We start from the raw sequence: 11603 nt of genomic DNA on the forward strand, positions 1-11603 counted from the left end.
TCTGTGCCCACCCCCACCAGTCAACCAGCAGCAGAAACCTGGCTTCCAAAGTGACTGGCCGCGACCCACCACTGGTGGAAGGAAACACTTCTGAAATCCTGCAGCTATGCATCAGTTCAGTGATGTGAAGCTGGGTTGCGGTTGGAGGACACCATGATATTTTGTGTGTTAAGAAGTCCTTACTTGATCTAATAAGTTGGTAGTCAATAAAAAAACAATTCAGGGTGTTTGGCACATTTGGGGGGGGGGGGTGGAGCAGAAGATTTGGCCAGAGCGTGCGCAGGGATCCTTCCCCCCCCCATTACCTTTGTTAACAAAAATGGGTATCTTCAGCAACTGTGTAAAGTGTTTTTAATGAAAAAGGGAAATATTTTTTTTTCCTGAATAAAACTAGGAATTTAACAGAACAAGCTGAACTCTGACTTGCTGTTCACGGGATGCCGGTCGTTCCTTCAAACTGCTCTTATTTCTGGTGCCGGCTGCAGTTGTGTGCATAATTGTGTGGTATTTTTCCTGGCTATTTGCCTCCCGCTAAACGTAATAACCGGCTTCAGCAAGCCTGGCCTGCCGAACTGTTATTTTCAGGTGTCAGATTTGTGATAATCCTTTGGGTTTTTGCAAGGTCTGTAGAAAAAGGTTTCATTGCCAGCTGGCTGGCGAGTGCTCCTTTTGAGATCAGGTGATGCTTAAGGCACGAGTCATGGAGAAGCTGCCGGTCCCCCCCGGTGCTTCCTCCTGCTGCGGACAGAGCTCTTTACATGGGGGCTGAGGGAGAAGGCGGGCAAGCGGTCAGCTGCGTGGGCACCAACTGTCTGCCAGGCTGTCTGAAAAATGCTCGCTTAATTGACGGCTAATGTGTGTAAACAAGGATTGGCAACACACATCTTTCCCTAATTGGAGAAGCGCATCTCTTTTTCCTAAGCTCTGTGTGCTTCCCCCCCCCCCCACTAGGTGAACAGGGAAGCTTTACCCACGGATCTGTTATCGATGGAAGATTTGAAGGATTCATCCGGACACACAGTGGTACCTTTTACATCGAGCCAGCCGAAAGATACATCAAGGATAGAGCCCTGCCTTTTCACTCAGTCATGTATCATGAAGATGATATTAGTAAGTACTTCCATCCTGGTGTTTTCAGGAGATTGTTCAGCACAGGGAAGATGGGCCCAAAGGGTATGAAATTAGCTCTTTTTTGTGAAAGCGATCCTAGGGTGGGGGCCCTCTGATACTCGGTGGTGGTACTGCTGATAGGCAGGCAGACTAAGTACTGGAAGATTGCAGTAGAGGTCATTTTCCCTTTCAGAATGGTTTTTCAAATGCTGCTGGCTCTTCGGCCAGGTTATTGTAGGTAATGTTTCTATAAGACTTCACAGAAGCTCAGTCTCGTCAGCCTCCTTTGAAGAAGAAGAAGATGATATTGGATTTATATCCCGCCCTCCACTCCAAAGAGTCTCAGAGCGGCTCACAATCTCCTTTCCCTTCCTCCCCCACAACAGGCACCCTGTGAGGTAGATGAAGATACTGGATTTATATCCCGCCCTCCACTCCGAAGAGTCTCAGAGCAGCTCACAATCTCCTTTATCTTCCTCCCCCACTTCAGACACCCTGTGAAGTAGATGAAGATATTGGATTTATATCCCGCCCTCCACTCTGAAGAGTCTCAGAGTGGCTCACAATCCCCTTTATCTTCCTCCCCCACAACAGACACCCTGTGAGGTAGATGAAGATATTGGATTTATATCCCGCCCTCCACTCTGAAGAGTCTCAGAGCGGCTCACAATCCCCTTTATCTTCCTCCCCCACAACAGACACCCTGTGAGGTAGATGAAGATATTGGATTTATATCCCGCCCTCCACTCTGAAGAGTCTCAGAGCAGCTCACAATCTCCTTTCCCTTCCTCCCCCACAACAAACACCCTGTGAGGTAGATGAAGATATTGGATTTATATCCCGCCCTCCACTCTGAAGAGTCTCAGAGCGGCTCACAATCTCCTTTCCCTTCCTCCCCCACAACAGACACCCTGTGAGGTAGATGAAGATATTGGATTTATATCCCGCCCTCCACTCTGAAGAGTCTCAGAGCGGCTCACAATCTCCTTTCCCTTCCTCCCGCACAACAGACACCCTGTGAGGTAGATGAAGATATTGGATTTATATCCCACTCTCCACTTCGAAGAGTCTCAGAGTGGCTCCCAATCTCCTTTCCCTTCCTCCCCCACAACAGACACCCTGTGAGGTAGATGAAGATATTGGATTTATATCCCGCCCTCCACTCCAAAGAGTCTCAGAGCGGCTCACAATCTCCTTTCCCTTCCTCCCCCACAACAGATACCCTGTGAGGTAGATGAAGATACTGGATTTATATCCCGCCCTCCACTCCAAAGAGTCTCAGAGCGGCTCACAATCTCCTTTCCCTTCCTCCCCCACAACAGACACCCTGTGAGGTGGGTGGGGCTGGAGAGGGCTCTCACAGCAGCTGCCCTTTCAAGGACAACCTCTGCAAGAGCTATGGCTGACCTACAGCCATTCCAGCAGCTGCGAGCAGAGGAGTGGGGAATCAAACCTAGTCCTCCCAGATAAGAGAGCTATGGGTGACTCAAGGCCATTCCAGCAGGTGCAAGTGAAGGAGTGTTGAATCAAACCTTGTTTTCCCAGAGTCCGCACACTTAACCGCTACACCAAACTGCCTCTTGAGAGACTTTTATGTTGGTTAAAGTGTTATATAAAGCATTTTAATTGTGTGTATGTTAAGTGCTGGCAAGTCATTTCCAACTCTTGGCGACTGTATGCATGAATCAGGCCTTACAAACGAAGAGCCTTTGCGGCTTCCTCCATGGAGTCCATACATCTCGCGTAGGGGGCCTCTTCTTTTCCTGCCACCCTCAGCTTTTCCTAGCGGTGTCTTTTCCAGTGAGTCTTCTCATTATGTGACCAAAGCGTAGTAGCCTCAGTTTAGTAATTTTAGTTTCCTGGGAGAGTTCAGAGCCAGCGTGGTGTAGCAGTTAAGAGCAGTGGACTCTAATCTGGGGGACTGGGTTTGACTCCCCCACTCCTCTACATCCAGCTGATTGGGTGTCCTTGGGTCAGTCACAGTTCTCACACAGCTGTTCTCTCAAGAGCAGTTCTCCGAGAGATCTCTCAGCACCACCAACCTCACAGGGTGTCTGTTGTGGAGAGAGGAAGCGAAGGCTCTGAGACTCAGAGTGAAGGGCAGAGTATGAATCAAACTTCTTCTTCTTCTTCTTGATTTGATCTAGAGTATTTTAGCTAATACTTATAAAAATACTGCTCTGCGCTGGGAGCTGCATAGGAATGGAAATGATCAGGTTCTAGCCTGAAGGCTTATGATATTGAGAGGCATGAAATTGAAGGGAAAGAGGCAGGGAAGGAAGCTTTGTGTTTGACAGGAGGAGTTCGAACGGCGGCTGAATTGCTGAGGATGGAGGAAAGGGGTTATGAAGAGAATGAGTGAAACTTGTCCTTCTGCATGTCTGTCCAAGATGGTTCTGTGTGTAGCGTGTGGCTGAATGCAAAGAGTTTAATTTAACCCAGCATCAAAGCTTGTCCTCTGTTAATTAACACTGAAGAACTGCTGGCTTGTGGGCTCCATGTTTACTTTTGTATACTTCTCTAAATGCTATTAATCATGTGAGTTGCACAGCGTATTATTGGAACTCTCTGTCTGGGGCAGTGATGCTCTGTATTCTTGGTGCTTGGGGAGGGGGGACACAGTGGGAGGGCTTCTAGTGTCCTGGCCCCACTGGTGGATCTCTTGATGGCACTTGGGTTTTCTGGCCACTGTGTGACACAGAGTGTTGGACTGGATGGGCCACTGGCCTGATCCAACATGGCTTCTCTGATGTTCTTCTTTCTGGGGCAGTGATGCTCTGTATTCTTGGTGCTTGGGGGGCGCACAGTGTGAGGGCTTCTATTGTCCTGGCCTCACTGGTGGATCTCCTGATGTCACCTGGGGGTTTTTGGCCACTGTGTGACAGTGTTGGACTGGATGGGCCATTGGCCTGATTCAACATGGCTTCTCTGATGTTCTTCTTTCTGGGGCAGTGATGCTCTGTATTCTTGGTGCTTGTGGGGGGACATAGTGGGAGGGCTTCTAGTGTTCTGGCCCCACTGGTGGATCTCCTGATGACACTTGGGTTTTCTGGCCACTGTGTGACACAGAGTGTGGGACTGGATGGGCCATTGGCCTGATCCAACATGGCTTCTCTTAAGTTCTTATGCTGCTTCCAGATCCAGATGACTTACCTGTGGTCACATGGTCTTGCTCCTGGAGGCCCCTGTTTTTCAGGTTGATGAAGTGGTCTGTTCAGGGCATGGACAGAGTTCTTAGTCACTTAGCCAGAGATCCCAACCTTGCCCTTGCTGTTAATTAACCCAGGAGAACTGCCGGCTGGAGGTTCTGTGCTCGCAGTCACTAAAGTGATTTGGAATCCACACTCCCACCAGCACGGGAAGGGCAGGAAGCTTATCTCTTTGCCGTCCTGATTGTGGGCAGGCGCGGCATCCCATGGCCCGCTTCATCTGTGGGAAGCGGCGTCCAGCTTGCCTCCTTGCCCCAGAATGACAGAGGAGTTGGGGGCGCAGATGGAACTGTGGAGAATGACAGCCACTGAATATGGGCTTGAAGTTTTAAGGCTTGACTCTGCCCTTAGGTAGTAATTAGTGGTGGGCTATGTAATATCACAGTGGAGGCAGCAGTTTCTTCAAATATACACTCTTAAAAGTCTATCCCTGTAGATGGCAACTTGGAATTAATTTCAGTCGGCGTTGTCCGTTAATGGAAGCCTTGCTGGCTTTGGGGCCTCTTAAATTAGGTGGCATCGGCCACTTGGCCAGTCCTGTTGGTCATGCTTTGAGGCTGATGGGACACCCAGGAAGTCACTGGAGCATTCTGAAATGACAGAACTTTCCCATGTTTGCTCTGCTCTCAGCCCCGGTCTCTGACTTCTTTGTTTCATCACCCGATCTTCTCTGTTAGGAGAAATACAGGCCCCAGTGGTTGTGAGGGGGAGGGGGCTTTGGTTGCTGGCCAGCTTCTGTTGCTTCAGGCACTGTGTGAACAGCTGGTGGGGGCAGAGAGAAGGAATGGCTAGCCTTTTGAGGTGGGACTTGTGACTTGCCTTAAGAGAAGGATGGGGGCCAGGAAATGCCACGCTGGCTACCACGGGGAAGAGCTTTCTTGCACCTCTGAAAGCTGGCAGCTGAAAGGAATATGTCAAAATCCAGCCCCTTTCTTGTTGTCTCTTTCGTCACTTGCCCCGAGGTTCCTTTTCTGTTGTGTGTTCTGTATCATTCAGCCGCCTTGCCTCTGGATTCCCTGTTGCTTAGCTTCCCCAAATGCTAGGATCTTGTCCTAGTCTGCCTCATAAAACTGCTATTGCCCGGGTGCGTGTGCAAGAACAGTCCCAGCTAAGCAAACTCCTTCTCCTTCTCTCGTTGAAATTGGACTGTATTCTCAGCCTTGACCTGGATAGCCCAGGCAAGCCCAGTCTCTGGTCAGATCTTGAAAGCTAAGCAGGGTCAACTGTGGTTTGTACTTGGATGGGAGACTGTCCTCGAATACCCAGGCAGGGGGCGGGCAGAGGCAAGCTTATTCAGCCACCTCCCTGAATATCCTCCAGGCCCCCAGTTGGGGTCAAGACGCACACACATAAAAAATGCAGAAATACAAAAACGAAATCGAACGGCATTCTCAGCTCAGAACAATGCTTTGTGGCGTCAAAGTAGCTCATTTCAAAGGTTTAGCTGCTGCAGGCTACCTGTCTACTATCCTCTTGTCACACCCTCCCTCCAGGGAAATCAGAGTGCTGCCCATGGTTTCTCCCTTCCCTGTTTTATCCTCACACCCACCCTGCAAGGCTGAGCACGTGTGGCTGGCCCATGGTAACGCAGCAAGCTTCACAACACCTCCCCCCTCTAGTCTGCCGTTCTAACCCTTCCGCCTCCCTGACTCTCAGCTGTGGGGATGCTTGGGGGGAGCAGGTTGTTGGGGAAGAAGAGGGTCGTATTGCCCAATGCAGTCTCTGTCTTGTCAGTGCAGACAAAAGAGCGTGCTGGGTTTACACAAAGAGTCCCTCCCCCAGCTGATGCCCCTCCTTTCACGTGCACTCGATTAAGCAAGAAAATCAAATTTATGGGGGGGGGAGTGTTGAAACTGGGATAAAATGGATGCTTGGCTGTAAAAGGGCATCTGTCCCCATATCTGAAAACTCTTTACGCTCTGCATAGGTAACAAGGCCACCATCTGCTCCAACGACCGCTCAGGATAAAGAAGGCATTTGACAGGCCGGGGTGGTTGTTTGCCCATCTCCCAGTTTTTGGAAAGAGATCTCTTAGCAGCTTTTAGCGACAACAATGCAGGACGAAGTCTTATTCAGAGCGTAAACAAAAGCTGGCTTTGCAAGTGGGGATCGGCCCGTCCTCTTCCTGCCCAGCGCTTTGTGCAGGGGAAATGAGGGGGGTGACTGGAGAAAGGGAAGTCCCTTTTATTAATATTTTCGACATACAGTGTATCAATTTAGAGTCTTGCTTAGGGCCCAGGCACAAACGTTTTGTGGAAGGGGTAGCAGCATTTGTACAACGCTTACAGTGTTCAAAGTAATCCATGTACATTACCTTGTATTCCTCACGACACCCCTGTATGGTAGGCCAGTATTACCTCTGTACTGCAGATGTTAGGGGGAGGTACTGTGGTTGAGAGAAGGTGGTTTGCCCTGAGGCCTCTTCACGCCCCCCCCCCCCCCCCAGCATGACCAGTCATAGCTCATGGTTTATCGTGGCTGCTCTTAATGGTTGCAATTACTTTACGAAGCTCTTTCGGCTCTGGCTTGCAAAAAGCACCTTGTTTTCACCACTGCTTGCGCAGCGCAAGAGAGCTCAGTTGTGAAATGCAGGAATCTGCCTTAGGTGAGTCATGTGGGGGGGGGGTGAGTGTTCGACATCAAACCCTAGCAGGAAATGGAGCTTGAAGGAATCTTTCCCCCCCTTCGATTTACCCTAAAACAACCCTCTTAGCTCACCTTTGAGTCCGTGTTAGGATCAGAAGCTGAAGTCAGCTAGCTCTTAAGTAGCACAGAGCCTGGAGCTGAGGTGACATTTTGGAGATTAAATTGATCCCTGGCCGCTTGGCCCAGGCGAACTTGGCGCTCGAGTCAGACATCGGTGCTGATTCCAGACCTTAGACCTGCTTTAAAAACAAAACAAACCCCCACCCACCCTTCTCCAGGTTCTTCTGTCCTTCCTTCATCACAGTTTTACTTTTCAAAAAGTTTTGTTGACAGGCACTTTCAGTTTCTGATGCCGCATCGTCATTTCCAAATATGTATTGGGAAGTCAGTGGTAGCCATTAACCTAATTTAGTTTGGAACAGATGACATCTGGTAGATTTCCTGAGATGATGAGTGTGCTAGAGCTTTTAATTCCATTGGTTTTATTTCAGCAGCCCCCTGTCCCCCCCCCCTCTGAGGGTAGGGTAGTAGGAACAAGGTGGCATCCAGAGGAGAGGATGGTTCACCTATCTGGTCTCCATTCCCCTAAAAATGCTTGAGAACAGAATTTGCTGATTCCCCTGTGCTCCTCTCCCCCCCTCCCCTCCTTTCCACTGAAAAAACGTCACCATAGGAGTGCTGGCTTCCAAGAAAACTATACACGCCTTTCTGGAAATAAATCTTCCCCTCGCCTTCGCTAGTACGCCATTTGCATCAGGAACTTATCACATGATCTTCTTTTCACGAGGCTGATTAGGGCTGTAATTGGATTCGAGGCACAGCCGGCTTGAAGTTATCCTGTTAGTTCAGCTCTCCTTGGATAAACGAGAGGTTTAAGCAGTAACCAAAGCAACCTTTCTCAGTTAAGCAGGAAACCGCATGGCCTTCTTGGGGTCGTCTGTGTACTTAAAGCCTCGCTGCAAGAGACAGTTGCCCAGAAATGTGGATGATAAAAGATCCTTCCCTTGAACTCTCACGTGCAAGGGGTGAGGTGGGCAGGAATTGACTTCAGCGCTTGAGGGGGCAGGGGAACATCAGATCTGGAGTCCGGGAGGGGGGGGGCAAGTCACTGTTTCCTGGTGCAAGTTGCTTTTTATAAATGGTTCACTTCACCCCCCCCCCCTCCGGATTACACACTGCATTACGCAGGAGAAGAGCCCCCACGCTGCAACCTGCCTCCTACTTCTGCCTTCTTGTTCTGCCAGCCTCCTTCCAGGCCCTTTCCCTCCCTTTTTATAGCCCCAGCTTTGCACCTGGCCCCTGCGTGAAGTTCCACCCTCTTTTGTTCTCTGCTTCACCTCCAAACACCTGGGCCAGAGGCTTCTCCCTGCCTCCACACCCTGCTGCGCCTTGCTGCCTTTGGCCCTGCCCTGCTGCACCCAGGCGAGACTCCCTGCTGAGCCCAAAGGGGGCTGGGGTGCCCTGCCAGGCGCTTGGTTCCTGGGCAGCCTGCCGCGGCATGGTTAAAAGATGGAGCTGTGATTTACCAAACCTTGTAGAGATTTGACCAGGCCACCTGCACCATTAGAGGATGGAATCCAGAGGGTGTGCCGTTGTGCACAGAGTGGCTGTGTCTCACCTGTCCTCAGAGCGCTGCGTGAGAAGGGAAGCACAAGCATCCTCTATTACAGGACCCAAGGAAGGCAGGCAGCAATTTTTCTCCAGGCCAGTTTGGCCTGGAATCATAAGAACATAAGAGAAGCCATGTTGGATCAGGCCAATGGCCCATCCAGTCCAACACTCTGTGTCACACAATGGCAAATATATATATACACACACACACACACACTGTGGCTAATAGCCACTGATGGACCTCTGCTCCATATTTTTATCTAAACCCCTCTTGAAGGTGGCCATGCTTGTGGCCGCCACCACTTCCTGTGGCAGTGAATTCCACATGTTAATCACCCTTTGGGTGAAGAAGGACTTCCTTTTATCCGTTTTAACCTCTCTGCTCAGCAATTTCATCGAATGCCCACGAGTTCTTGTATTGTGAGAAAGGGGGGAAAGGACTTCTTTCTCTACTTTCTCCATCCCATGCATTATCTTGTAAACCTCTATCATGTCACCCCGCAGTCAACGTTTCTCCAAGCTAAAGAGTCCCAAGCGTTTCAACCTTTCTTCATAGGGAAAGTGCTCCAGCCCTTTAATCATTCTAGTTGCCCTTCTCTGGACTTTCTCCAATGCTATAATATCCTTTTTGAGGTGCGGCGACCAGAACTGCACACAGTACTCCAAATGAGACCGCACCATCGATTTATACAGGGGCATTATGATACTGGCTGATTTGTTTTCAATTCCCTTCCTAATAATTCCCAGCATGGCGTTGGCCTTTTTTATTGCAAACGCACACTGTCTTGACATTTTCAGTGAGTTATCTAATCATGGAGGGGTGTGTTTTTTTGGCCATCTTCTGGGCCTGGAGCCTGCAGGGGTCACTGGGTGTGTGTGTGTTGGGGGAGGTGTTTGTGAATTTCCTGCATTGTGCAGGAGGTTGGACTAGATGGCCCTGGAGGTCCCTTCCAACTCTTATGATTCTGTGAATACCACCAAGGGGTCATTTATCTCTACATTCCCCAATGCAATACAAGTTCTCCTGGGTCTATTGACAGCAGGAAATAAAAAAGCCCAAGGCAGCTATTAAGAATGGGTGCATTCAGAAATGGGTGTGGGGAGCCCTTTGGGCACCTTGGACATTCAGAAGCAGAAGTAAAAGTCTCCATGCTTCGGCAGAGGGGTTTCAGTGGGGAAGTCCCAGTCAGAGCTGCAGGGCTGGGATTTCAGGTGCAGATTTGATTTCATCAAGCTTGGGTGTAGCAAAGGCTGGGGGCAGGTGAATCTCACTGGAGATCCATTTGCGCTGCGCGTCATAATCTTAGCCCATGCCCATTGGGCGTGGAGCTTTAACATTTTTGACTGGGTCTTTTTGACTCATCTGTGCTGATTTTCCAGATTAAAATCTCTTGGCCCGGTCCCCAACGTGGTGCCGCTGACACTTTGCTTGTTTTTGGAAAGAGGGCAGAGCCTTTTGCCCAGCAGGGCTTGTGAGTGGCCACCGGAAATCTGATTGGTTGGGAAGATTTTTAACAAGTTGCTTTAGCAACGGCAGCCACCACAGCACAGGGATCTTTACTGTGTGTATTTTAAAAGGCATCCTGTTAAGCACAGCCTCTGCCTGAAATCAGTGTTGTAGAGTTATGCGTAACCTCGCACTCTGACGTTGTGTGGTTCGCTCTGCCTCCTATGGCAGCCATTTTATAGTTGATTCCACCTGCAGCAGCCCTTTTTGTGCGGGTCAGAATTCCAAAGGTGCCCGCCGGCTTTAAAAGGTTGGTGACCCCGGTCTGAGACAGTCTAACTCAGGGGTGGCAGAACTGTGGCTCTTTCACACATATTCTTTGGCTCTTGAAGCCCCCACCGCCCCATTGGCTGGCTTAGGGAAGGCATTTCTCTCTTTAAATCTCTTCTCCAAGCCAAGCCAGCCAGCAGCTTGGGAAATGCATTTAAAATTAAAGCTTCATATGGACATATGAAGCTGCCTTCTACTGAATCAGACCCTGGGTCCATCAAAGTCAGTATTGTCTGCTCAGACTGGCAGCGGCTCACCAGGGTCTCAAGCGGAGGTTTTTCACGCCTACTTGCCTGGACCCTTTTTTGGAGATGCCAGGGATTGAACCTGGGACCTTCTGCTTACCAAGCAGATGCTCTACCACTGAGCCACCGTCCCTTCCTTCCCTCCCTCCCTCATGTCTTGCAGATCTCAAAATCTGATGTTTATTCTATGTGGCTCTTACGTTAAGCAGGTTTGCCCACCCCTGGTCTAGCTTTTTGCAGTGCACAATAATGGCTTTCTTTCTTTCTCCCCCCGCCCATGCGATTGGTGGCCCCACCCATAGTAGGCGGAGTTACCGGTTATTTCTTTGCCCGTTGGGTCTGCCTTGGGTTCCGAAGGGCTCAGTTCTGTCAGGTTTCCCTGTGATCTATTCTAGGCCATCTACTGTGTCTTGGAGGCTGGGAGGGCGTGACGTCATTCTCTGCTCTCCGCAGGTTCTTGGCCTTGGCTTGCCTCAGAGGACTTAGTGAGTGACCGGCTCATCAGAGAGAGATAACAACCTCTTTAAACCTTTAATCCCCTAAGATCTAGTACAGGCTTGCTCGTTGCAACTGTTCCGTTAGGTGTGTAGGGCTGGAAATGGCCTCCTGGTTTAGTGGACAGGCCTTGACTGGGAGGAGTTTCTGGGCTAGCTCTATTGGCGATTAATATCCTTAGCAGACTGAGCGTTCATCCTGTGCTGCGATGAGACCAAGCTATTGTCTGAGGGGCTTGCGTTTTCTTTGTTAGGCGTGACCTTACTCCTCACAGAGATGCTAACGTATTTCAAAATATTCTCAGAATTTGCCATCAGATTAGTGAGTATAAAGTGAGCTAAGATTGTAAGTGTAAGTCCCCCCTCCCCAGGGCAATGGCAATCCAGTTGCATGTGGTGTTTAGTGTAGTATAAAAGCGCAGTGGAAGAAGAAGATAGAAGATATTGGATTTATATCCCGCCCTCCACTCCGAAGAGTCTCAGAGCAGCTCACAATCTCCTTTCCCTTCCT

General features: G+C 49.8%; 1 protein-coding gene across 1 annotated transcript in view; it reads left to right on the forward strand.

Annotated features, from left to right (window-relative positions):
• ADAM10 (ADAM metallopeptidase domain 10) overlaps positions 1-11603 on the forward strand; it is a 53881-nt gene that overhangs the window by 14750 nt on the left and 27528 nt on the right. Inside the window, exon 4 of the mRNA XM_060259825.1 lies at positions 952-1110. Within this exon, the coding sequence (XP_060115808.1) occupies positions 952-1110 (159 nt within the window). The remainder of the gene's footprint in view (positions 1-951; positions 1111-11603) is intronic.

Source organism: Heteronotia binoei, chromosome 19 (genome assembly GCF_032191835.1).
Source record: "Heteronotia binoei isolate CCM8104 ecotype False Entrance Well chromosome 19, APGP_CSIRO_Hbin_v1, whole genome shotgun sequence".
NCBI classification, from domain to species: Eukaryota; Metazoa; Chordata; class Lepidosauria; order Squamata; family Gekkonidae; genus Heteronotia; species Heteronotia binoei.